The 27,716-nt window shown below is 42.2% G+C and overlaps 1 protein-coding gene and 1 long non-coding RNA gene across 3 annotated transcripts; both read right to left on the reverse strand.

Annotated features, from left to right (window-relative positions):
• Positions 1 to 8,761: 8,761 nt before the first annotated feature.
• TPS1 (trehalose-6-phosphate synthase) lies at positions 8,762 to 27,591 on the reverse strand. 2 transcript variants are annotated; one of them, XM_078575122.1, is made up of 18 exons: positions 27,348 to 27,591; positions 26,840 to 27,225; positions 26,664 to 26,758; positions 26,190 to 26,578; positions 25,988 to 26,102; positions 25,693 to 25,774; positions 25,099 to 25,248; positions 11,625 to 11,713; positions 11,267 to 11,315; positions 10,967 to 11,067; positions 10,645 to 10,832; positions 10,446 to 10,563; positions 10,181 to 10,360; positions 9,982 to 10,104; positions 9,794 to 9,881; positions 9,581 to 9,711; positions 9,382 to 9,480; positions 8,762 to 9,316 (listed from the first exon to the last, which is right to left on the reverse strand). In XM_078575122.1, the coding sequence occupies exons 2-18, from the start codon at positions 27,195 to 27,197 to the stop codon at positions 8,924 to 8,926; spliced, it is 2,748 nt and encodes a 915-aa protein (XP_078431248.1). In that variant the 5' UTR covers positions 27,198 to 27,225; positions 27,348 to 27,591; the 3' UTR covers positions 8,762 to 8,923. The 2 variants fall into 2 exon arrangements, with proteins under 2 accessions (XP_078431248.1, XP_078431247.1); XM_078575121.1 differs by having other exon boundaries at positions 25,099 to 25,249; positions 25,673 to 25,774; positions 27,348 to 27,590.
• Positions 19,587 to 25,089, reverse strand: LOC144703047 (uncharacterized). The gene is made up of 2 exons (XR_013581467.1): positions 24,249 to 25,089; positions 19,587 to 24,186 (listed from the first exon to the last, which is right to left on the reverse strand). It is a non-coding gene; the product is annotated as an uncharacterized LOC144703047 (long non-coding RNA).
• Positions 27,592 to 27,716: the final 125 nt, after the last annotated feature.

The following is a 27,716-nucleotide window of genomic DNA, read 5'->3' on the forward strand; positions in this document are numbered from 1 at the left end:
AATTTAGACTTATCAATGGTCAACTGGTAAACCGCTATTGATTAATACAGTGTGCTGAGATCGAACAGCTCGTGTTACACCACAAGGAGGGGGCGTCAATCGGATATGCAGCGATGCAGGACGTGATGCAAGAGTAGTAAAATCAATTAAAATATAAATGGCACAAGCCGCGGATCTAGGAGTGTAAGAGCAGGGTAACGACACGAGGGGTCTAAGGTAGCAGCATGCTCCCAATGACCAGAATATTCAGCTTGAAGGCCAAGAGTGACACAAATCAGACATCGAGAGTAAAACTACCTAACACAAGTTTGGCAGCAGAGCATGCGAGGACGACAGTAACGAGGGTAATAATACTGAAAATGATATGAAAGAGAACCAGCCGGGAAGGCCTGGGCTGGGGGCGAGAATCGCCGATCTTCGACGATTATCACGGCAGAGGTGGTGGCGGTCGCGACAGCAACTCTGATTATGGTCGGCTGGTCGTGGGGCGCCGAACGGGGTTGCGGCACCGGCTGCACTCAGCTATAGTTGGTCGGCTGAGGGCGGTCGTCAGCGGCAGCGTCCCCGCCAAGACTGGCAGCGACGACGCTGGCGGCAGCAACCTAGAGCATGGTCGGGCTGAGCTTCGGGAGTGGTCGGGGGGTGACCAATTGGTCACGGACGGCGACGGGTTGGAGTGCCAACGGGCTGACCAAATGGTCGCCAATGGTGGCGAGCATGGGCGTCGACGAGGCTGCCGATGGGGGAGGCCTTAGAAGGGGCGGACGAGGACGCCGACGGGGTGGCTGCAGGAAACCTAGCGGCTGAAGACAGCGTCGGTTGATGGCGCCGACAGGCTGCCCAACGGGCAGCCGTGGGCGACCTAGCCGTCGAGAACGGTGGCGGGGGAGGGCGACGGTTGAGGGCTGCCCAACGGGGCGAGGCGACGTCGTGCCGGTGGCTTATAGATGACTTCTCCATGGTGAAGTGGCGCGAACCCCACAGAGACGAGCAACTCAAACTTTTAATTTTCTGGGAATAAATAAATTGAATATTTCCTTGAATGATGAAATTACAACTACAGGAGTTGAGGAATGAAAATTACGTGATTTATATAGCTAAAAAGATATTTTTGTGATAGAAATCTCAGTAGAAATATACTTTATGAAAATAAGAAATTTATCACTAAGATTACTTGTGGGAAAAATGAGAAGCCGATGGGACGGTGCATTCATCATTGTAATTTTTTTCTTTTTATGGAGCCGTCTAAATCTCAGATCCAAAGGCAGTTCAACAATTCTAGGTGACCCCACCCCTGGACATTCCGGAAGATATTCAGGATATTTCTTAAGATTAATATTACACAAATTTTATAAGTGTATATTCTCTCTCATTTATTTATTTTAAAATTACTAAAATTATTTCAGTTTTGAGTTTTTTAATTCAATAAATGGCTATTACAAAACCTTTCAGGGCGTTAACAAGTTGAGCTTCTCCATTGATAAATTTTACAGAGATGTTCTTGGAAGAGACCTGCTCACGAACAAAATGAAAATCTATCTCTATATGTTTAGTTTGAGCATCAAAAATCGGATTGGCCGCAAAATAAGTTGCCCCAATATTGTCACACCAGAGAATCGGGGCATGATTCTGTTCAATGTTAATCTATTTAAGAAGAGATTGAATTCAAAGGATAACTGAGGCACAATTAATGAAAGCCTTGTACTCAGCCTCGATACTGGATCTGGCAACAGTTGGTTGCTTTTTAGAACTCCAGAAGATGAGATTTTTACCTATGTACACAAGAAATGCGCTTGTGGATCAGCGATCAATTTAGTCGCCAGCCTAGTCGGCATCACTAAACGCATTCAAAGTGAAACATGATTCATTGTATTCGAACATTCCTTGCAGAATTGTGCCTTTCAAATATATTAATAAATGATTAAGAAACTTCCAATCACTAGAATTTGGAGAATGCATCTTTTGACAAGCACGAGTAGCGCAAAAGCAATGTCAGGTTGAGTTAATGTTAAATATTGAAGTGCTCCTACAATCTATCAGTAAATAGTGCCATCAACTAATGAATCATTTGAGTCTGTTGATGCAGAATAAAGATAAGGAGGGGTTGCAGGTTTGAAATTTTCCATATTGGATTTTTCAAGAAGAGAAATGATGTAATTTGATTGAGTTAAAAAATAAACTCAATTCCTAAAAAATAATGAGCAGGTCCAAGATCTTTATAGCAAAAATCCAAATGTAAAATTTGAACATTATTAGAAATATTATTTTCATTCGGCCCCATAATAAGAATATCATCAACATATATTAAAATAATATGAGGTTCTGGGTTCAGATTATAAAACAAACAGGTATCTGTCTTGGATCCTACAAAACCAAGACTATGTTATTTAGATGAAAGTTTTGTAAGCCAAGCACGTGGTGATTGTTTTAGACCATACAAATATTTTTTTAAACGACATACATGGTTAGGAAATTGTTTATCCTTAAAACCAGGTGGTTGTTCCATGAATATTGTTTCATGTAAATCCCCATGAATAAATGCAGTCGACACATCAAGTCGACACATCAAGTTGATGTATAAACCATTTATTATTAGCCGATAAAGAAAGCTTTAAATGAATAGTTGTATGTTTAATAACAGGGCTAAAGGTTTCAATAAAGTCGAAACCCTCTTGTTGATTGTAGCCTTTCGCAACCAATTTAGCATTGTATTTATCTATATCACCAGTGGGTTTATATTTTAATTTATAAACCCACTTGCAACTGATTACATGAAGATAAGGATCTCGTTGAACTAGATCCCAAGTATTATTTTGAATGAGAGCATTGTACTCAGATGTCATTGCCTGCATCCAATTTTCATTTTTTGAGGCAGTGGTAAAGGAAGTTGGCTCAAAAATAATGTTTTTGGAAACATTCAAACAATATGGAATTGGATATCTAATCGAACAAGAAAATGATTCTTTAAGAGGAATAGAATCTGATTGTGAATCAATATTTGTTTCTTATTGATAAATGTCTCGAAGAGGCTTTATTTTTAATCTACCATTAGGATCAGGAGTTTGATCAAACGTGGACATAATTTCAGGAAATTCGGTAATAATATCAGGATAATATTGTGAATCATCTTTTACTGGAGATGATGACAGGTTGGTTGATTCAGAACAACCATGATCATGAATATGATCATAACTGTATTGTGAATCAGGAACAACGGTGGTATCATCTTGAACGGATTCTGAAATGGAGAACAAGGGAACACTTGAGATAGTTTTGGAATGTGGAGAGGCCCCCAAAATTCCTGTTGCTGAATTTTGTTTATGGAAAGGAAAAGAATTCTCATAAAACACAACATGTCGTGAAATATAAAGTTTACCTGTTTGGAGAAGAGAAAAGCATCTGTAGCCCACATGCATTGAGCTATACCCCACGAAGATGCAATTTTCTGATCTATCTTCAAGCTTGTTGTTAGTATAAGGTCGTAAATATGGATAACAGAGACATCCAAAAGTTCTCAGAAAATTATAGTCAGGCTTATTTTTTAAAAGAACTTCATATGGAGATTTATTTTGTAGAACTTGTGTAATCATTCTATTAAATAAGAATCACAGAACTAGCTACTGCTTCGTCCCAAAAATATTTAGGCATATGAGATTGTTTTAACAATGCAAGAGACGTTTCTATTATATGACGATGCTTTCTTTCTGCTGTACCATTCTGTTCAGGAGTATAAGGACAGGAAACTCAATGAATAATTCCATGTTGTTTGAGAAACGAATTGAGTCATTGGAATTCACCTCCCCAATCCAACTGTAGATATTTAATGTTATAGTTAAACTATTTTTCAACTCTATTAGAAAATTCCTCGAATGTGCAAAGTAAATCACTTTTCTTTTTAAGAGGATACGGCCATATGTATTTACTGAAATAATCTATAAAAACAATATAATAAGAGTAGCCAGGCTTTGATAAAACTGGTGAAGGCCCCCACAAATCAGAATGTATCACTTCTAGAAACTGAGTAGATGTATGAGAAGTGGGACTGAAGGGCAACTTATGCAATTTAGCTAAATTGCAAGACTCACATATAAAATTTCTGTTCATTTGAGAAACAGGTAATCCAAATTTATTTATTGTAGAAACTAAAGTTTGAAGTTGAGGATGTCCAAGTCTGGCATGCCGGTCTACTCTCCACCATTTCTTGAACTCAGGATTCTCAATTATGTTCCCATGTGCATCTGCAATTGAAATTGGAGGTGAAAATCCTTCAACAAACTTCATTAGATCATACCCGTGAAAAATTGGGATGATGGATGCCTTCCACATCTGATAGTTGTCGGTGCTCAATCTTAGTCGGATTGTAATTCCTGGAGGAATGGCAACTAGGACTCGTCCTGCAGTTGCGGCGTTGATTTCTGCGGTGGATCCGACAGGTGTGACGGTGGTAGAATTCTCCCTTGCCATCTTGATCCCTGATTCGCATTCTGATACCATGAAAAGTTTCGATCTCACCTCAAGAAGAAGAAACAGAAGCGTGAAGAGAGAAGGGAGGAGAAGAAGAAGAACACAGGGGTAATCTTAAGATCGGTGTATTTCCATAAGAAAATTGACAACAAGGTTGGTGATTTTATACTATTAAGTAGTAACGTATATTTTCCGTTATAATCATAGCTGTTATAATTGTAATAACGACTACTCTTGATTTAATCTCAGACGTTCACTTTAAGTCTGTTATCTAAACTTTCCTGTTATAATCGTAGCCGTTATAATTGTTATAACGGATACTCTATCTATCTACGTTTAACCCTATCTATGTTTAATCCTATCTATGATTGATGTTATATGACATCCTAACATTCTAATCCCTAACGAGTATAATTATATAAACTCATTTATTACTACTATAATCTTATTTAAGGTTCCTACCAGCCGTAGAGCTGGAGGACAGAAACGAACAATGAAACTGAACAGATGGAATGTATCGGAGCAGAATTCCGTTCGGATATCCTTTTATCAGGAAAGTTTTTGTCATTTTCGTCATTCGTCACTGTTCCGTCATCTGCAGGTTTCCGTCATTCGTCTATTGACGTAAGCGGAACGGAACAGATGTTTCGGTAATGAAAAATGAAAACACCCCCCTGTTATTAACGAACCCCTTCTCAAAACCCTACGACGCCCTTCAGTCTCCCACCCCTCTCTTCTCTGAACCCTTCAGCGCTCTTCCCCCACCTCTTCTCCGACCCCACCCCCCCCCCCCCGGGTCTGTCGCTGCTCTCAGTTCTCTCTTCCCCTTTGCCAATGTCGCCTTGCTCCCTCTTTAACTGGACACTCTCTCCCCCTCTCCGTATCTCGCCCCTCTCCCTCTCTCCGTCTGTCCCTTTTCTCTCTCCCGCCCGAAGCATCTCTCCCCCCCTCGCTGATCGTCGCATCTCTCCTTTTCTCTGTCTCTCAGCTCTCTTACTCTTCCTGGGCCTGTGGATCTTGCTGTGTTGAACGCCACATTCTCGCAATGCCGGATGAATCCGTGAAGAATCCATGAATCCGGATGAATCAGGTTGCAGATTTTGTGATGCATCTTCTTCCGTCGGCATTGAGTCCAAACTCTATATTTGTTTTTTTTATTTTTATTCCCTTCATTTTATTCCAACAAGATGAAGATGTTGACCCCGGAAAGGTGTTTGGGCCTGCCTCAATATCCCTCTGTATTGCAGTCATTTTTGAGTCACTTAACTCCGCATTAATTTCTTGGATCAAAACACGAAAAACAGCCAATATCCTTACATCAATTATTTATTCTTTAAGGTCCTCAATCACGGCAGCAAAGAAACAGAAAAAAGGGTAATTGAAGAAAAAAATGAAATCTGTTTAAACTCAAATTTTAAATTAGATAAATAGAACTGTTTCAACTGTGGCCATTACAGCCAAAGATTTAACCTTCTCGCCCAATCATTAAGATGGAATATTATCATTAACAAAGAAAAAAAACCATGACAAAATTATAGAAAAAAAATCAAACTCTGAGTATCATGTGACTTAAGGATAGGCGCAAGCGAAGGCGGCTGGGTGGCTGCCTGCGCGGGCGGCCGGGCTGGCAGCCTGCGGGGCGACCTGGTGGCTGCCTGCGGTGGCTGCCTGCGCGGACGGCGCTGTCGCCTGCGCGGGTGGTACTGGTGCGGACGACCCGCTAAGGCACCGGGTGCGGGCAGCCCTGGCGCTGAACACTGGGGTGAGCAGACCGTGGAGAAGGAAGGGCGGGAGAAAGAGAGAGAGGAAGAGAGAGAGAGAGAGAGAGAGAGAGAGAGGAAGAACGGAGGGAACGACGGCCGATGACGCGTGACGGTGAAGACGACGACAGCGGCGACGATCTGCGATAGGGAGGGAGAAGGCTAGGGCAAGTCCTTCAAGAAGAGTAAAGGAACTCAATTCTTGAATTATGACTTGCCTAAAGGTTTCTTACAGCTTTGGCCTTCATATAGGCTTTGGAGGAAAGAGAAAATATGGGAAATGACGTAAAAATCAAACGTGGGAGATGTGTAATCATGTCACGTCAATGGGCAGTTCTGGATCTGTCGTTGGCAACGTGTCATGACGTGGGACGTCTCGAGAGGCGGTGGTGGCACGTCCGAAGTCTGGCGGTTATTTGGTTGATGTTGTTGACGATTCTGCGTGCCTGGCGTGTCGGATGACGTTGGTGGCGCATACGGTGTCAATGCGGTGACGTCATCACCACCAGACAGAGAGAGAGCAAGAGGGAGAGAGAGAGCGCTAGAGAGAGAGAGACAAAGAGAGGGAGAGTGAGAGAAAGAGAAAGAGTGAGAGAGTAATAAAGAGAGCCAGAGGGAGAGGAGAGAAAGAGAGGGGTTGAGGGATTGATACTTTGCTTAAAAAATATATATTCTAATTCAGTAATAATTTGCATGCTGAGGATTGATACTGCACGTACTGAGAGTGTCTTAGTGTAAGCAATTTTTTGATTTCCCAAGCTCAATACACTGTTGTAATGAAGAGACATACTCTGTGTGATGGAGACACAAAGGAAGTTTACTTAAGATTCCCCATTTATGGGCTTCGTTCTGTCGAGTTGGATGAGAACACGGTCAATTCAGTTGTTGATTGATATCACAGATATGCTGAATGAGGTGGGGCATTCTAAGGATGATGTTGACATGATTCGTGGGTAAATCCTCGATTAAAAGAGAAAGTCTGGTTTACATGAGGATAAACTTTGTCAAAATTAGTGAATTTGGGCACTGATAAATAATAGGTGTATAATACCGTGTAATGTATAACTGCTCCAAAAACCCAAATTTTCCGCATGGAGCGTTTAGGTTGCTCCCCAAGGATTTTGATCAATATTCTGTTATTGTTTTGTAATATATTTTGAGGGAATTGATCAAGAATGATTGGGAAAGAGAAGCGAACTGTAAATTCAATGAAAACTTGCGATTGAGGTTTTTCAATGGCTAAAACTTGACATGTTGGATCAAAGAAAGTTCACAAATAAAACAAAATCAAACACAAAACCAAATAGTTTCTGGTAAACGATTATTATAAATAACAATGGCGAGGAAGTTATCAATCAAACGATAACATGGATACCTCTCAAAACCTGATGGATTAATGTTGGATCTCAATTTCTCGTTAAATCTTCTCTGCAGGGAATCCATTGCATAAAGCATAATTCGACCCCTTCTCAAAGGCCCCAATTCACATCCAACGACATTTATATGAAAGTTTTGTATCTCGGCTTTCCAATCAACATAAATAGACGCACTGGCATTGCGTTGGGTTTTCACAAGGTCCTCACGATTTTGAATTTTTCTCCGTTCCAGATAAGAAAAGGGTCAGATATATATTATTTGAGCAAATCTACCTACTGAATTAGAATTTGGTAGCCCATATTTTCCATGTTCTTGAGCTTGTAGGGCAAAGTAGCTGATTAAGCATGCTTGGAGACCCGTTTGACCCACTAAACTCGAATTAGGGATTCGTTCAAATTATCTGTCAAATAATAAGTTAAAATGGCAGATAAATATTCAACGATTCAAAGTCATCCACCACACTAATCGGATACTTTCATTGGCTAGAAAAAGCCAAAATTCTCATCTTAACAAACTTTCAAACGTATTTTGTTGAGCTTCTCAAATATTTGTATTTCTACTGCTTTTTCGAGTGCCACGAGACAGAAATGGAGAATCATTCATTTTGCATTAACTGACTTATGCATATAGAGGAGATTCAACTCAAGTAATTGGCCTACAATTTCACTGAGTAAATTACTCCAATTTAATCTTTTATTTAATCGGTTGACAGAGCCATTCCTTCCATGTTACCTTATTTTCTCTGTTTCTCCATGTTTCTCTCCATCTCTTATTCAAAATGGATTTTAAATGTTTTCTTATCTTTCTGTTATTTTATCTATGAATTAGTGCAATACTATACATTGAGAAGCGAAGTTTATATCCGACTGATGACCATAACTAAACACAAAAGTCATACTTGGTCTCATGTTATATACAAAGGCATACTTGAAGCAAACTCAAGAGTCACAAGATGAGCAAATGGAGACTGAGTTACAAAGACAAGTGTATAGAGGATGAAAAATGACCCACAGTCATGACAATTTCTACAGCCAGAAGCATAACTCTAACACATTTCATGGTGATCATATGGTTTGAAAATATATAAGGTAAAAATGAGAGAGAGATTATTATTAGCAGCTGGCTTGGTCAGCAGTCATGAGCTGTAGACAAGATGGATAAATAGCTAAAAACTGATACAGATTGAGAGGGAAAACTATCCATCCAAGAATGTCAACTTTTACAACCAAAAGCATACTTCTAAGAAAATCATTGGACATGAGATAGATACCTAGATAAAGTTAGAGAGGAGAGATATACTACCAGGTAAGCATGGAAATAGGTCAAAAGGAAGAAGCTGAGGATGGAGAAGCTGCCAGCTTGTGGATGAAGGCGACAACATCATCAGCTGAGTCAAGCAGGTACCTCGCCTTGGACCGCTTCCGGGCCACCGCACAAGAGAAGTAGTTCTCTCCATTGAGGTCCAGGACTGATGAGCTCTCACTCCACGCCATCTCCCGAGAAGGACGAGCCCCGGCAAAGGCATAATTCATCGTCGTTTTCCTCTCCAATCCCACTGACACCTTCTGAGCCCTCATGTACCCTGTCTTCAGGCTGTTATTTCTCACATTCCACAGCCTAGCCATCTTTCCCATCTCCCCCGCCTTTGTCCTCCCAGATGTCGTCGTAACCTCTGCTGGTAGCTCCGGCTCAAAAAACTCGTATAAATCTTCATCCTGCCACAACTCTAAAACTGTTAACCTTAAACCCTAAACCTTAAACCCTAGTTTTGTCTCTTCACCTTGCCAAGGAAATGCCCCAAACAAAGGACGTAGTCTATCGGGGTCTCCATGCACTTGCTGTGGACAATCTCACCAAGGATCCGGTCAATGGCTGCACCCTGTAGGACAATGACTAATTAAATCTGAGGTGCAGCATGGAGAATAGGGAGGAAATTATCATCGAAATCATATTTCTTTTAATTTTTGGGTGTTTCGAACCTTGGTGACACCAACAGCGCGAACTTCAACGGAGCGGCAGCCCTGAACAACGTCTACAGCAGAATTAGAGATAGGCCCAGTCCACAGGTGCTGTAACATGTCCCTCGCCTGCAACCTCCCAAACTCCACATCTATGTAATAAAACAGAAAACCATGTTCACCAGTTTCTTCTTCTTGGTCTAGAGAAAAAAAGTTAAGTTTCTGGAAACACACCAGCGTACTTGTAGTTCCAGACAAGTGAGGTGTCCCGCTGTTCGAAATGCGACCGTGGCGTCCGCTCTGTGAAGTACTCGAACACGTGCTGCAACCCAAGAAGGAAGAAGAATTCCTAATTCAAAACTTATTTTAATAGGCAATCACACTGTTTCTGATGGGGGTTTTTTAATTAATATTATTGGAACCTTGACACTGTCGACCCAGTCCATGTTCAGGTGCTCTGGCATGGTCGTCATCCACTCGCCTCGGGTGGAGCGGAGGAACATTCCATTCTCAGCGGCCAGCCACATGTTAAACTCTCCAAAGTTCTGCGAGGACAGAAGAATGGGTCAGAACTCGGGTTCCTGTACAGGATCAGATGAAGCTTTGGCTCCGTCTCCCTACGTCATCAAGAACGCTTCTTTCACTCCCACTGACGACAACAACAGTGGTCTTTGGGTCACTGCAGAGAGCACTCAACGGCTGCTTAAGCTCAGGGTGTAGCTTCAACTCCATCTCCTTTATCTGATCCCCGCCCCGTCGCCCAGGAATCTCTGCTGGTTCTGTCAAAGTCGCATTGAACCCCTGGATCAAGCAAAAGGAACTGGTGAAAGTGTGCCATTTTGAAAAAAAACTGTAAATTTAATTGTAATTTTGGTGTCTACGATACCAAGATAAGCAATCTATTGCTCGACTGCAAGTAATGTTCTACGGCGATTTTCGTTGGGAGTAAAGGTGGGACTTGTCTTGTCCTTAGTTGAGCTTCAACAATCGTATCATTAAGCTCGCTGCAGACAACGTGTGGTTATTGAGAGTCTGAAAACAATAGATATGAGTTCAATAATGTCTAGTAACTCTGAGAAATGCACCATATAAATGTCTCCGCCCAATCTTGGGCAGTGTGGGTAGTGACATGAGCAAAATTATGTCGGTGCCTCTTTTCTCTCTCGTCGGCCGGCATATTTAACGCGTGAGCGATAGAGTTTGCAACTTCAGTAATATTCCATGGATTCACCAAAAGTGCTCCAGCTCCGAGTGACTGAGCTGCTCCCGCAAACTAAGGAAAACAAATGAACATCTAAATTTCAAATTTTAGATAATATAACAAGTAAAACAATAATACAACAAGATTAGGGGGTTATTTGAAGGAGGATAGATATGTAAGGAATGAATCAAAAATAATAGTCTCACTTCACTGAGAATAAGAACTCCTTTTTTCTCTTCCTGGCATGCGACGAACTCATAGCTCACAAGGTTCATTCCATCTCGTAATGAGGTCACAATGGCCACATCTTCAGAATCACACAGAACAAAAAGGAAAATTAAATAATGGTGCAAAATAAAGACATTAAATAATGGATATGATAACAAAGTAAAGCTAGATTTTAAGAATTATTCAAGGAGTGAAAAAACTAAATGATGAAAAAACAAACTGAATTTAAACCATGCGATGAAGATGATTCACATGTCCTGATAAATTCAAGGAATCACCAGTGATTGCATACAGTGCACATAAAGCATGGAAATCCAGAGAACGGTCCTGCAAAAAAAAATAGTGCGAGATAAATACACAAGGAAAACTATGGAGTATGGAATAACATGTCGAATAATTTACATAAAAGTATTAAAAAGGAATTTCTCTCATTTCAGATTTAAGATTCCAATGATAGAGGATACTCTTCAGGTTCAATTTTAGTAATTGTGTCAGGAACCTTCCACTATCTCTTTCAATCACCCTAAAATTAAAAAGAGCAAGGAAGATACCGTACAAAATAATCATACCCACTACATGAGCTATTTTAAATAGAAGAGAGGGAAAGGACATGAGGGCAAAGTTTCAGAGTCGGACCAGATGATGTATTGGAACTGCCGAGAGTGTACCAAAACGACCATTTATACGCCCAACAATTTCATGGACCTGGCTGGTGAGCTTTTGATCTGTAAAACAAGAGTATATATAGAATAATGGGTTATTTTCCTCACCGATCAAAACAGCATTATAGTGACGAGGTTTATAGCTTATGTCAGACTTGTTTATTTAAGCAACAAATTCATCTTCGAGAAATGGAAAATTTGATAAATAGTGGGCATGGACTGCAGAGCGATGCTGAATAACTCAAAGGAGAGTGGAAGATATATCACCAGGAGCGGAAACAGTGAACTGATAAGCTCCTCCATACAGCACTAAAAGAGGCAAAACTTGATCTATGAAAACCATTCCCAAAGAATCCAGTGAACAAAGATAAGGAGAAAACGATATAGAGAGACAAAGAGAGGAAGATCTCTCACAAACAAATTCGCTCTCGCTGATTCCTCTCTTGATTCCTCCCTCCCAACTTGGTCTCCAAAGCATTCCACACACCTCCAACACCTGTGAAGGGGTATGTTGTTTTCTACCACCTTGTCCTTCAAGTGGAAGTCAGGGGGAGTATGTGCCTAATAGACAGCAGAGTTTCAGAAAGGTTCACAGTAGGCTAGAGACTGCCATTTGATTTGGACATACAAACCATTAGCAGAAGGAAGAGATCACAGAAGAATATAGGGATAGGCCATCCATTCAAGCTCTTAAAGAAAAGATAGGGTAAAGGTTAAGGCAGTCAACCCCACCCACCCCTATTCACAGTTGGGACATATAGAAGACAATGCAGAGCAGAGTCTTGTGGAAACTCCAGTTTATAGGCTATGATTTGATGCCCCGGAGGATTTTTTATGTCTAAAAGAAGCAAGTGTCAAATTCCTGGTTGGGTTGCTTGGCCAGCGACTTCATCCTGTAGGGTTTGTATTTTGAGGAAGATTATGTCCCCTCAGATTAGTGAATGTCATGGTTTTGTTGAACTGCCTTAGATTTCATTTATGTTTGTGGCTCAGAAAGTGGGAAATGATGAGGTTAAGCTCCTGGTCCAAGTCTTGATGCAGTGGATTGGTGGCGTCAGTGTGTGAGGAAGCAGGGTATACATAGGGAACAGCAGACCAATCAGTGGCTTACCCCGCACCACACTGAGGTCATGTGTGGGGTTTGGTGGGGCTGGTGCAGCAAGTTGAATGTAGGGATGTGTGCATGAGTGGGATAATTGAGAGAAAAACTGCATCAAAGAAATCAAAATTTCCCTTTGTACGCAAATCAAGAAAGATAGCAATCCACACAAGAATTCAAATAGAGAATGTTTTATCAGCTATACCAACCTTTTATCTCTCTGTTTGTAAAATTCCGATGGGGGTTGAGAAATGCCTAAGTGGGATCATGCGGAGATTCTTTTGGAAAGGGGCAAATGCAGGGGAGGGATGTGGTATGGCGCTGGTTTCATGGAATGATATATGCACGCCAACCAAACAGGGTGGACTTCGAGTTCCTCACCTAGGTACACTGAATGTGGCTCTGTTGACGAAATGGGTTAGACGGTTCGTAGGACCGGAGGATGACTTGATTAAGGATGTACTGAGGGACAGATATGGCTCCAACTTGGGTTGGGAGAATCTGATGGACAAGGTGAGGGGGGAGTCAGCCTTTTGGAGAGGGTTGAGGAAGGTGTTTCCCATGGTCAGGGAATTCTTCCAGGCTCAACTGGGGAATGGCACCGGTTTTAGGTTTTGGACGGATAATTGGACGCCACATGGAAGATTTCAAGACCTATTCCCTCGCCTATATGCCATAGTCTGTCATCGGCAAGCGTTGGTGGAAGAGTGTTGGGAGGGGGTGTGGTGTCCAACTTTTGTGGCTAGTTTATCCGATCAGCAGGTAGAGGAATTCCTAAGCCTTCAGCAAACACTGAGCAACTGGAGGCCATTGGAGGGGATGACAGATGGGTGAATATGGGCATTGGGTCCGTTCCCCAGTCGAGGAGTATACCAGAGGCTGAGGACACACCGCATTGAGGACCCAATCATCTCAAGGGCATGTCGCTCAATTTGGAGGCAAAAGATACCTCTAAAGGTTAGGGTGTTTGCCTGGATGCTTGCCAGGAAGCGGACAATGACCCGCGTGAGACGTAGAAGGTTTTTTCCGGCTGAATCGTCATTGTGCATTCTGTGTGCGGAGGAGGAAGAGGAGTGCGAGCATCTTTTTTTCCAATGTCGGATCGCTCATGCACTATGGGCTAGCCAGGGGCTTGCAGAGTTAACGTCGAGCACGGTCTTATGGGCCACACTGCCGCGACCTCAACGTGGGTTTGACAGAGAGCAGGGGCTGAGATTCGCTATGCTTTGGGTCATATGGTCCCTCAGAAACGAGGTCCTTTTCAAGGGGACAGCAATGTCGGTGGACAGGGCTATAAATGAGGTGGAGAGGCTTGTGTATTGTTGGTTTGGCCCTGGATGAGGTGGGGGGTAGGGGGGTGCCATGATGGGCCATCTTATTTTTTGGCCTAGATCCCTCCTGTCCATGTGTACTGAGGATCACCAAGCTGGGTGATCTTCTATATGGTTTCAAAAAAAAAAAAAATTCAAATAGAGAATGTCTGAGAGAGAATCTGTCCAAATAAGTCACTTCTCCTAGAGCTGGACAATCGCTAGCTCTCGCCGAGACCCCTCTCGTCCTCTGGGAAAGAAAATGAATTCATGCCCTGCCAAATGGCCATTCATGTTTATTTAAATGGTTCCTGCGGTAGGAACATTGATCTAGGTGCATATCGGAAGGAGTAGAAGACAAGGTGAGGTAGGAAATTCATGGGGTGGAAAGGTGAAACGGAAAGGGTAGGAGAGAAAGCCTAGTAGGGGAGGTACTGATATCCGGCCGGGGACGAGCCGCCTGGAGACGCGGTGAAGCAGAGATGATCACGAGGACGGGGATGGTGGAGGGAGACGGAGCGTGGATATAGGAGAGACGAGAAGGGAAGGAAAACCAACTATCACTTAAGAACCAAACATTCAGTCTGCCCTCCCCAGAAGGAGGGCTGTGCTATTTAAAGGAACATAAAGGGAAACAAGATGAGAATGCCCCGGATGCGGCCTGGGGAAACTTATCATGTTTATTGAAATGGTTCCTGCTATTCTGATCTTGAAGAGAGACATGAAGACTTCAATGCATGCACAGATTATAACGCATGAGACAATTGGCATCCTCTTATTTTCCCCTTATGGTAGATCCATGTTGGGACCCTATCAGTGTGTAACCCATTTGGCTCAGGCCATGCAACAATGACTGTGATGTCAACACATGTCCAGTTCAAATGGTATGTCTGGGACTTGCACATTATTACAATTCCAAAGATATCCATTGACAATACTGTATCATTTTATTCCCTTCCAGGTCTCATATTCTGTGTTTGACAGGTATAAGAGTTAATAAAGGGGCCCTACGGCCCTGGCTGTGAACGACCTTGAGAGCACTGCCATTGTCCCAGTTCCCAGGCTAGCAGATGAACATGAAGACAAGTCTCTTGCTAGGAAATCCTGATTGTCTGGCATGTTTCACTGCTGCCAACTGATAATGGAACCAATACGTGTACATCACTTGTCCAAGGAGTTTGTAGAGATATGGCTGTTGCACTATTTCCCATTGCTATCAATGTATTTGTACATAGGCAATAAAAAGAACATGATGTATTTTTTGCTTAAAATCTACTCCACCGCACTGACACCAACAAGTGAGGTCTGAGTGTGCATTTGTCCCTCAATCCTTGCAAGGTAAGGGGTCTGTGTTGCTCAACTATAGATGGATTTTTAGATTCAAGCGGTTTAAGCAGGCCCCTCAAAGAACCTAAGTTTATATACAAGGTAAGTGGCTGGCCATCAAAACTTGGACTAATGACCATAGTCAGAGGAAGTTAGTTGCAGACTATCTGACCATAGGCAGAGGAAGTTAGTTGCAGACTATCTGACCATAGGCAGAGGAAGTCATAAAAGAATGCTCGCAGATGAAAACCCAAATCAACACTCCAGTTGTTGAATGAAATCCAGGAAGGTTTAAGGTAAAAAGATGGAGTGAAAGAGGAGTATAAGAGATATAGAGGCAAGATGTTGAGCACCTGCCACAAACCCAGAATAGAACTTGAGGATCCCCCACTACCAATTGGTTAAAGCTGAGTACTCTTCTATTGATTCCTCCTCACAATCCTGATCTTCAAAGAGTTATGCACACCTGATTCAAATGGTTGTCTGCCAGATATGTTTCCTCTTCAGTTTTTACAGTTTATGCAAGATGGTTAGTTAATCTTAGTTTTTTCTTTACATAAAATGTTGGAAGTAAGCCACATTCGATAAGTGCCTTCCTGTCCCGTTCTGTTCTGTTTCATGATTAAAGACTCACATGACTTGTTTCCTACTGTCCACGTGAGAGAATGAGCGATGAGTATTGTAACTGGGCCTTAGCCCAACAATGGGTAAAGAACCAGTATTTAACTGGTTCATCCTAACTAAATAGTTATGTTGGTTCTCCAAAATGCTGATTCATCCATAGTGATTGATGGCTGCAGGAGAAGACTTCTCATTACCTGTATTGGTATTTTTTACATGGTATTAGAGCAAGATTGCATTGAGACACCTGATACACTCAAATAAGTGCATTCTCTCCTGCTTCTAGTCGTACAACATCAATCTGTCCATCTTTTTGGCGGAAGCTTTTTCTGAGAAGTGTAAAGGTCGACCCTTGAACCACGTTTTGAAGAATCAAGGGGACTCGTCTGACAATCGAGACATGAAGAACCAAGAGGAGGTCACCATTGTCTTTGCCGGGTTAGAGATAAAGTTTGATGAGGCCAACCACTATCAATGGTGCAGGTTGGTGGAACTGTCTCTAGGTGCCATGGGCTTCATTTATCATCTTGAGGAGCTTCTCTCTTCAATGGATACTTACTACAATACTTTGAAGTCTGAGGAATCACCCATTTGGCAATGGGTCCTTGGGACAATGGATCCAGAGATAGTTGATAACTTCCTCCAGGTGTGCTTTGTGAGGGACACATGGAAAGAGATTACCCAAACTTGTGAAGATCAACAGAATGATTAGCGTATGTATTTGTTGAATGCCCAAGCCATTCAAACTAGACAAGGAGAACAGTCTGTAATGGCTTTCGCCTGCAAGTGGAAGGCTAATTGGAGAGAAATAGATCTGTCAAACTTGCATCGGCCCTCTCTCCTCTCCAGCTGCTCTCTGCCCTGAAGCTCTCCAGCTGCTTCCTACCACCCCGAAGACCACTTGGTCCACATGTGGGAAGCTGGGAAATTGACGCTTGATAACATCCACATCATCCCACGTAGCTTCTTCATTTGGCAAATTTCTCCATTTGATCAGAACTTGCATCATGTTCCTTGTAAATCAATAGGAAAGAACACATTCTGGGAACACCTGCCATTCCAAGTCATCAGATAAGTTAGTAGGAATATCCGTAGCTTGTTGGTTATTGCCAATAGCACGACGAAGCTTAGAGACATGGAAAACTGGATGTATTTTGGCTCCCTCCGGTAGTTGTAACTTATAGGCCACTGGTCCGATTTTCTTAAGTATTTCATATGGTCCGAAGTATTTTGGTGATAATTTTTCTGATGGATGCGTGGACAAGGATCTCATACGATAGGGTCGGATCTTTAGGTATACACGGTCTCCTTCCTCAAAGTGCACCTCTATCCGATTTTTGTCGGCCTGATCCTTCATGTATGATTTGCCCTTTGCCATGTGGGTTTTGATTTCAGTTAGAACTTGATCTCTTTCTATTAATAGCTTGTCCAGTGAATCTAAAGGCGACGCAGGTGAACCATAATGCAAGAGGGTTGAGGGATCATGACCGTAAACAGCCTTGAAGGGAGACATTATAATCATTGAATGGAAGGAACTGTTATAACTGTATTCTGCCCATGCAATCCAATTGTACCACTTTCTTGGATGATCTGAACAGAAACATCGCAAATAACACTCAAGCCCTCTGTTAGTAACCTCTGTTTGTCCATCGGTTTCTGGATGGTATGAGGAACTTAGGTGTAATGTAGTCCCTTGTAATTTATGAAGCTCCTTCCAAAACGAACTCATAAATACGCTGCCTTTGTCCGATATTATAGAACAGGGTATCTCATGCAACCTTACAATCTCCTTGACGAAAATGTGAGCAATATCTTGTGAAGAGAATGGGTGCTATAAAATGGGCATATTTACTCAACCTGTCGATGACTACCAAGATGGAGTGGTAACCGTTTGATGATGGTAGCCCCTCAATAAAATCCAAGGCTATATCTTCCCATATTTGATCTGGTACGGACAGAGGTTGAAGAAGGCCGGCTGGACTCAGTGTAGAAGATTTATGAGTTTGACAAATATGGCAAGCGGATACATATGATTTTATTTGCTTCTTCACACCCTGCCAGTAAAATTGCTGTTGTATTCTCTTATATGTCTTGAGGAATCCTCCATGTCTACCCACCTTTGCATCATGTAATTCTTTCATAATAGTATGTATTAGAATGGATGCACTTGGAATGACCAATCTTCCCTAGTAGTATAAAAGGCCTGGCGAATAGAGTAATGTGGATACCTTCCCAGGCCATTGTTGACGGATGTAAGAGTTTCAGATAACTGTCTGTCTGCATTAACCTCCTTCGTCAATCGGGTTTTGTCTAACCAATGAGTTACAGATATACTGTTGAGCAAAAGATCTTGCATGGAGCGTGAAAGGGCGTCTGCCACCGCATTGTTCTTCCCTGCCTTATATCTGATTTCAAAGTCGTATCCCCTCAATTTGGAGATCCATTTATGATATTGTCCAGGGATTTCCTTTTGATCGTTGAGGAACCTGAAGGTGCATTGATCTGTCAAGATATAAAACTTTTGAAATAGCAGATAGTGTTTCCATTTCTGTACCGACCATACCACTGCGATTAGCTCCCTTTCGTATGTAGATTTCCCTTGAGCAGTCTTGGACAACGATTTACTAAAGAAGGCAATGGGGTGTGAGTCCTATTTAAGCACAGCTCCTACACCAAAACCAGACGCGTCAGTTTCAACCAAGAAGGGTTTAGAAAAATCCGGAAGTTGAAGTACAGGAGTAGTGGCCATAGCTAGTTTCAAGTTTTGGAACGCTGCCTCTGCCTCTGGAGTCCATCTAAGCGCATTCTTTTTCAGCAGTAATGTGAGTGGTTGGGCCTTGATTGCATATTGTTGAACGAACATTCTGTAATAGTTAGTCAGACCCAGAAATCCTCTCAGTTGTTTGATGTTGATCGGAGTAGGCCACTGTTGTATTGCTTCTATTTTTCCTGCATCAGTAGAAACTCCTTTCAATGATACCCAATGCCCCAAAAATTCTACCTTGTCTTGATGGAATCTGCATTTCTTGAAAATAATGGACAGTTGGTTATCCAAAAGTTTATTCAAGATCAATCGGATATGTTCTTCATTTTCAGTCTGACTCTTACTATAAATTAAAATGTCGTCAAAAAATACTAGCACAAAGCGTCTGAGGTAAGACTGGAAGACAGTATTCATTAACCTTTGAAAGGTTGCAAGAGCCGTCGATAATCCAAAGGGCATCACCAAAAATTCAAAATGCCCTTGATGAGTTTTGAAGGCTGTTTTTGTTATACCATCTTCATGCAATCGAATTTGATAATACCCTGATTTTAGATCCAGCTTGGAAAAAATAGTGGCACCATTTAATTCTTCGAACAACTCATCCACGATAGGTATTGGAAAACGATCTGGAACTGTGATTTTGTTTGTGGAGGTAGGAGTATCTGTAGGGTCTAATATTGAATGGATGAAATCCCGGTAATAAATGAATGCAATGATCAATTTCCTTTTTGGGAGGTAAATTCATACATGAACTGACTACTGATGGATAAATAATTCTGAGTTTGTCAATTGTTGGAGTAAGTTCAAGAGAAAGTACCGTTGGAAAATCTGGATTACTGTTCTTGTGTAGTCTTCTGAATTGTCGTTTGCTTCTGAGGATGTCTTGGGAAGATTGAGGTCCTACTTCCTCTCTGGGTTTAAACTCTGGATCAACATGAAGAACATACAGCCTGTCTTGCCACAGAATCTTAAGGGTAAGCAGCTTGTAGTTTGAATAAAACCAGTCAAGCGTTCTTAACCAATGTATTCCCAGCATAATATGATATTTGCCGATACGTAGTGGTAAGAAGTCTTGAATGATATCTAGACTCTGTAAGTGTAGATTAACATTTAGGCACACTCCCTGAGATTGGCTGAGATAGCCATCTCCCATCATAACATCAAATTTCAGACCAGTAGAAAGGGGTATATTTAAGTGTGAAAGAATTGCTGAATTGATGAAATTGTGGGTGTCCCCCCCCATCAATCAGCACCACTACTCTCATCCCGTTAATAGCTCCCCACATCTTGAGTGAACCTGCTGCTTGGAGGCTCTGAGACGGTCTTAAGTTTACTCTAGCCAGGAATAATGATCCTAGTGAAATAGGCCCCTCGTCAGTTCGCATAAGGTCTTCTTCGGATTCTTCTGTCGAGATTGGTTGGTTATCCCCATCTTGTACTAGTATGAGATTCAAGTTCTTGCGGCATCTGTGTCCAGGAGTAAATTTGTCGTTACAATAATAGCATAGCCCCTTGCTCCTTCTCTGTTGATATTCCAAATCTGTAATCCTTAGGTTCTGTCGCTTGTTGTTTCTTTCATAAGATGGCACACTGTATTGGTTTTAAACTGCTGAGTTGTTGTTGGTCTTAAGCGAAGGGATGGCACCAGGGTAACCTGAGCTGATCTGAGCTGGGCGTACCATCTGTCTCGGTCTAAATCTCTGACCTGCTCCGGCACTGGTTTCAATAGAGGCGTATGGAGGAGGCGTCTGCCATGCTTTGTATAAAATACCCAAATCAGCCTCAGCATGGAGCAACAGATCCATGATTTCTCTTAATCCATAAGGTCTATAGCGCGGCACCTCCGTGTGGATTTCCGCTCTTAATCATCGGAGATATGCACTTTCCTTGATTTCTGGAGCTATCACAGGTAATTGGATAATAATTGCTTCAAACTCAGTGCGATACTCTTGGACGGAGTTAACTTGTTGAATCTCGAATAATTGTTGATGCAAGACATGGGGAGATAATGCATATCGTCCTTCAAAAAAGATCTTGAAATCAACCCATGAAACCGTACCGAATTTTTCTTCTGTGTATAAACCACGTGAGAGCGGCATCATCCAAATGTAACGCCACCAGATGTAGCTTATCTGAATCCGACATTGGATGCAATCAGAAAAACCTCTCGATGCTTTTCAGCCAGGCTTCATGTTGGTAGCCGCTAAAAATCGGTAGGTCCCCCTCTTGAACCTATAATCAAACTCCGCACGCCTTTCCTGTACTGCCATCTGATTCGTATCAGTTGTAGAAATAGGAATGGCCGGACCTTTGCCCTTCAGATTAGCGCTAATGGACTCTACTTCTTGCATTAAGTGCTCCAATACATTAGTTACTCGAGCTTGATTGTCGTCAACTTTGCCTGCTAGTGCTTCAAGTTTGTTTTCCAGGTCTGCCATGTTCCCACGAAGGATCGATGGCTCTGATATCAAATGATAGCGCCCCTTTGGGTTAGAGATTTACGTTAACACGGACTGAAGAAATATAAGCCAGCAATGGCTCGAAACCTCCTGACCTGGGGAAGGAAACCAATGTGATTACGTTGACTAGATTCTTGGACAAACTGGGTCGTACAAGAAACGAAAACTTCACCTTGAGTGTTCCAACAAGAAGAAATAACAAAAAGGACCAGGATATTTGCCTACAAGGTCGTATCGACCCCTTGACGATCGGAGACGAGCCGGATCAGCAACTTCTCCTCCTCGAGAGCATCTCACGTGACTGCTTCAGAAGACGTTCGACCCCTCCCCTCCTTGGTCAAAACTTCCCTTTATTCAACTTTTCCCGTAACGTCTTCATTCGTTTGAGCTTCTCAGCTCCAGGCTGTCACGTGACCTGTCAACCTTCCTCCTTTTGCTTTCATACGTCCGAGGTAGTGCCTTATCAACTTCCAGCTGAATCTCTACTTCAATATCGACCTTCATTGGAGATGGTAACAGAAGAAAATAGGTTAGATCAGAACAATACTCTCAACTAAGAGTTAGCACAAAATGGTGGAGGTGCAGTTGGCGAGGGGACTGATGATTTGTGGTGACCAATTTGCATTGCACACAGCAATGAGGAGCCATAGCATCACATTAATAATTATGTCTCCTATTAGAGACTGATTCCTAAGTATAGGAGTTTTATACTGCTCAGGGACACCTCTGCCCACAAAATATGGAAGACGCTTTAGACAGCAAGGAATGGAAACAGGCAATGGATGAGAAGATGGAGGCACTGGTGCAAAATCAGATGTGAGAGTTGGTAATCCTTCCTGAAGGGAAGACAGTGGTTGGATCCCGATGGATGTACACCCCAAAATTTCATTGTGATGAGCCTTTGGAGAGGTACAAAGCTAGATTGGTTGCTAATGGATACACACAGTCCTACGGCGTTGACTACAGAGAAACTTTTGATTGCTCTTGCGGCTAAATGTGGATGGCATAACTTACAGTTTGATGTCAAGAACACTTTCTTTCATGGAGATTTGGAGGGAGATACATATACCTTCTCCTTTGGTATGAATCAAAGATCCAGTCCTTCATGGATGTAAGCCAAAAATGGCATTGTATGGTCTCATGCATACCCCAAGTTTCTGGTTTGCGAAATTCACAAATGCTATGAAAAGCTTCGGCTACAAGCAGAGTTCTGCAGACCATACTTTATACAACAAGCATAGACAGGCTGGGGGTTTGGCTGTTCTTATTGTCTATGTGGATGATATCCTTGTTGCACGAAATGATGAGCTGGAGATATTGCGGTTGAGTCAAACTGTCACAGCAATTTGACATGAGGACACTGGGCCGGCAAAAGTATTTTCTGGGCATTGAAGTTGCATACTCTGAGGAAGGCACTTTCATCTCTCAGCATCAGTATACTACTGAATTGCTCCATAAAACTGATATGGTGGTTTGTAAACTGGTTACTACACCAGATGATGTCAATGTAAAGCTAAAAAGAGGGCCAGGCAGTGGCCAGGGAACAAAGTCTCTTCTAGAGGCTTACTGGATGGCTACTTTTTTTTTTAAGAGTACTGAATGGCTACTTTATATTAATGACACACCCAGACATCTCCTATGATGCGAGTATGCTGAGTCAATTCATAAGTGATCCCTATGAGGAATCTTCAGAGGGCATACCAACTCATATCCTATTTGAACAACATGGTTGGATAAGGCCTCATGTATACGTGAGATGGTTAGCTTTTAATGGAGGTCTTTATAGATGCTGATTATTGCAGTTCTGACATGGATAAGAAGTCTACTTATGGAAAATGTATGTACATTGGAGGCAGTTTGGTTACACGGAGAAGTAAGAAGCAAAAATGTGTTGCTCTTGCAAGTGCAGAAGCTGAATTAAAGTCATTTGTAAAAGGTATTTGTGAAGCAGTGTGAATTCAAGAAGTCCAGGAAGATATTAAGGCATTTACACAGAAAGGTATAAAGCTATATAGTGGCAATCAGTCAGCAATTGCTATTGCTTCTAATGCACATACCAAGCTCTTCACAACAAGCTCCAAGGTCAGCTTCTCAAAATGCAGGCCCAATAAAACCTGTCTGAAGATCTCTGCTGCATGCACTGCACAGCCCACAAATTTTGGCAGAATAACTCATCCCTCAATCTTTTCATGCATAAAACGCCGATCAACTTCTACATCCAAGTACAATGGAGGAACAGATAGGTGTCAATCGCAGTGGCAGATAAATTATCCTAGTACAGGATCTCCTTATGCTTAAACAGCTTCAAATTCCCCAGCACACCACACTCACAGTGCTTTACAGCTAATGTCAATGACATTTACTGTTAAGACAGATAACCCAGTAGGGCAGTGCTAGATAAAAAGAGTATACTGCTCGGGCTGTATCCAAAATTCTTCACAACATGAGAAAACCTGATAAACCATGCTATTGACGATTGCTTCAAATCATACAAAGCTTTCATCAACATGCAGACAACATTTGGATTATCTGTATAATGATATCCAAGGGGAATGATCATGCATATATCCTCCTCCAGATCTCAATGTAAGAAAGCATCGCATGCGAGTTTTGCAGACAAGGCAATTTTGATCCTCATAATACTGAGCTTTACTACTGGGGCGAAGGTATCAAAGTAAATTAAACCATAAAATTGGGTATAAGCTTTTTGCCACCAGTCTATCATTATATCTTTTAAGTGTACCATCAGCATTGAATTAGGAATATATGGCCCATCTAAAATAAATGAGCTTCTTTCCTACAAGAAGAGGAGTGAGCGCCCAAGTAATCAAGGGCACTCAATGCTATCAAACTTCACTTGAATGTCTGGAAAGACTGTAGACATTCTTGTAGCAGTTGCCGTTAAAGCCACCGTACAACGAACCCTTCATGTTACCCCACCATCTTCAAGCATCCAACTGAAAATCTCTGGGCATAAACAAATGAAGGGTAGCAAGAAATGACAAATCCGGGTTCTCACCAGGGCCAATGTGGCTCTGATACCACGTGAGAAAGCAACAAAGCTTCAGTGAGACAGGGACTGTCCTCCAGACAGCGGATCCCCATTGGTCTTCAGGTTTTAAAAGATGACCAAAAAATATTCATGTTAAGAGGGGTTCGAATACCTAAGTTCTGCAGTAGGCTAAAGCCCATAACGAAACAAGGATGTTCTAGCATGACCGAACAAGTAACACGCGAAATAAAGGATCTAAGTTAGCCATTGTCTTACTAAGCCAACTCAGGTACTTAACATAAAAGAAAGATAGAGAAAAGGAACGGACAATGCTGACTAACACAAATCTTCCAAACAACTCATAGTACTTTGTAAGTTAAATAAATACCAGATTGCAGTTCCACAAGCGACATTCATGGCTATTGAATCAGTTCAAGGACTCGAATACCCAAATCTTCCCTAGTGAGGAATAGGATTTGGCAGAGGTCCCAAAATCAAGGCTTCCTTTTTTTTATTTTGTGACCATATGATAAGGCAAAACTGGCAAATCCAGAGAGGGATAATATTTTTCGGCTGAATCCTACGTCACTATATTCCATGAGAAATATAATTCAAAAATGTTTATGGTAAACTGACTGCAAATTCAGTGTACTTGCAAAATGATATAATATGATTCGGAAAGAAAATGTGGCAAGAACTACAACTGATTCGGAAGAGGAAATTTTCAACACCAATAGAGTTTAAAGAGAAACAGTATTTCAAAAAACTCTAGGCCACAGTAGCCATAATTATTAGGCAATCATCCACTCTATAAAAAAAAAACCTTCAAGTTAGTAAAAAAGGCTTAAAAAAAGAAGAAAAGGGTCAGGATGAGTACACTCCGGAACGTCTGTTCTAGTGGGCACGGCTATTTGCAGAAGCACTACTTTATCTCTCCAAGTGGGGTTCTCCTCAAGGAACTTCTCAAAGGCCAAGATTTTCTGAGGTATACCTTTGATCATGTCCAATCTATCCACACCCAACATCACCTGTTTTAAATGGAAATGGAACAAATGAACAAAAACATAAATTGGTACATTTGACTATAATTCATTAGCTCCTTGTTGCCAAAAGAAAAAATGTTATATCAAAAATATATCTATTCAAAGATCATCACCCTTTCTGTGGCAACAAAGTAAAAGCTTTAGTGATGGAACATTAACTGTCTCCATTAACCACGAATAGACTGTCCAAAGAGTATGTTGTCTACTGTAAATAACCACATATTGACCTCATAGATTCAACCCAAGCCAGTTTCTGAGGTTTGATCGTCTCAAAATATGATTAAAATTCGTTTTAATGTCCTGTGATTTAACAGATTAACTTGCCAAGCAGAAAAACCTCCAATTTGTGAGACGTAAAAATGCCTCATAACTTTGATGAATATCCGTGAAATTAATTTGTCTGCAAACCTTCCGACCAGAAAACCTTTCCTTCAAATCCTTAATATGATTCTGAACTTGAGGAAGCTTGAGTGCTCGAGTGAATCGACCAGAGTCTATCCCGATAGGAAACTGTGACATCATAAGAACGATGCATTATTGTTCAAAAAAAAAAAAGAACGATGCATTATAAAACCGTGTAGAGAAAAATGGATCAAAATAAAAATATTGAGATGTAGTGGAGAAAGAAACATACGAACATGATAATAAATGTCATCTACAATGATCAAGACATCAAAAAAACTAATAAATGAACGACAAAAACTACTCCAGAGTAAAACTCACAGCAGCAACGCGTGTTATCTTTCCTTGATCTTCTACTCCCTCTGGAGTCCCTTCCAGCCCGAGAATCCTTGTACACGCGCTGACAAAGTGTCTTGCATAGTCATACGTGTGAAATCTGGAAAATTATCAACCCAGAAGTCAAAAAACGCAATGCTAGAAAGCATCTCGGAAAGTGACCTTAATCAGTTAGAATCATTATCACCCGGCCAGATCAGCAGCAAGAACAGATCTCAGAAGTTCAGATCGCGAGGGAAGCGTCCGGTGGATTTCTGATGAGGGAAAGGGAGTATGGAGGAACCATCCGACCTTCATCCGGCTATCGAATTCCTTGAGATACTTGGGGAGATACATGAGATGGTAGTCATGGCACCAAACTATGTCCCCCTCTTCATAGTACTGGCACACCACGTCCGCAAACATCTTGTTGGCCCTCTTGTAAGCATCAAACTGTGACTGGAAACTGCGGGTGGTGGCCAGCCGGTCTTCTTGTGGGAGCCCAAGATAGTGAAACAAAGGCCAGAGGATGTTGTTGGAGTAACCATTGTAGTACTGGTGAACTATTTCTTCATCAAGAAAAACAGGGATGCACCTCTGTTCGAAAAGAATTACAAATTCTTAAAATGAAACTTTCTTTCATCATCAAAACGACAGAATTCTGAAAAACGAAAGAGAAAACCTTCTCGGCCAAGGCCTTGGTCAATGCTCTCTGGCCCCTTTCGTCGGGGACATTCACCCCTGCCCATCCAATCCATTTCGCTTCAAAGTCGACGCCTGAAGAAATCGCGAGAGAAATTTTCAAAAACGAAGCAAAGAGGATTCAAGAAATTCAGAGATGGATGTTGTTTTGATCACCAAGAAGAGCGCTGACGAGGCCACCGGCGCTGACGTCCAGAGACCATGAATCCTCGCCTCGTCTGGCAGCAGAGACAGGGAGTCGATTCGCCACCACAAGCAGACGCTGCTTCCGAGCTCCAGCTTCAATGGCGTGCACTGGAACCGCCGCCGGCAAGCTCGTGTTCTCCGAGGACTGGCCGTCGTCGTCGTCGGCGTTCTGCTCCTTCTCCTCTGTTCCCTCATCGTCAAGGTGAACCCTGTTTATCCTCCTCAGCTCTCTCTCCCTGAGCAACCGCTCAACCCTGGACGAAGCCGGGCTCCTGGAAGCGTAATTGTTCCCCGACGCACTCTGCTGCTTCTTCTGCGCCAGATTCATCGATTCCACGCGCCGGACCCTCGTTTCCCTGCATTCGAACCACAGATCAGGCGTTAGAACACGAGAAAAAACAGAAAACAAGCGGATTTCCTTGAACAAATCCGCTACCAATCCTTGCACAAACAAATCAACGAACAACAAATCAAATACCTCCGCGAGAACACGAAGATCTCTGAGACTCCGAAGCGAGACAGCTCCTCCCTCCGCCTTTATATAACCGCGCGTCTCCATTAAAACCGATTCCTGTTCCCATGATTGTCCCCATCCACGCCATCAGAGGCGAGGAATCGGAGAAAAATCTCGAGGTCTCAAATCTCTGCAAGCACTAGAAGAGAATCGCGCTCGCGAGCTGTTCCTCTCTGCAAAAGCGAAAAGAAAGCGGCGATTGGATGGGCGGAGGGCCCGTCGCCACTACAAACAGCGAGGAAGAGGTCGTAACAGACGCTCGCACGTGCGGGCAAAGCTACCGTCGCCGTCGAAGGAGTCAACGGAACGTCAGTGCGGGTAGCGGACGGCTGG

The sequence above is a fragment of the Wolffia australiana genome, chromosome 5, assembly GCF_029677425.1.
Source record: "Wolffia australiana isolate 7733 chromosome 5, ASM2967742v1".
Taxonomy (NCBI): domain Eukaryota; kingdom Viridiplantae; phylum Streptophyta; class Magnoliopsida; order Alismatales; family Araceae; genus Wolffia; species Wolffia australiana.

Coding starts and splice junctions, on each gene's coding strand:
- TPS1 (XM_078575121.1), bottom strand. CDS start 27,197: ATGAATCTGGCGCAGAAGAAGCAGCAGAGTGCGTCGGGGAACAATTAC. Junction 26,759..26,839: donor CCTCGTCAGCGCTCTTCTTG/GTGATCAAAACA, acceptor CGATTTCTTCAG/GCGTCGACTTTGAAGCGAAA. Junction 11,714..25,098: donor TAGAACAGACGTTCCGGAGT/GTACTCATCCTG, acceptor CTTGTTTTACAG/ATCAAAAGCTCACCAGCCAG.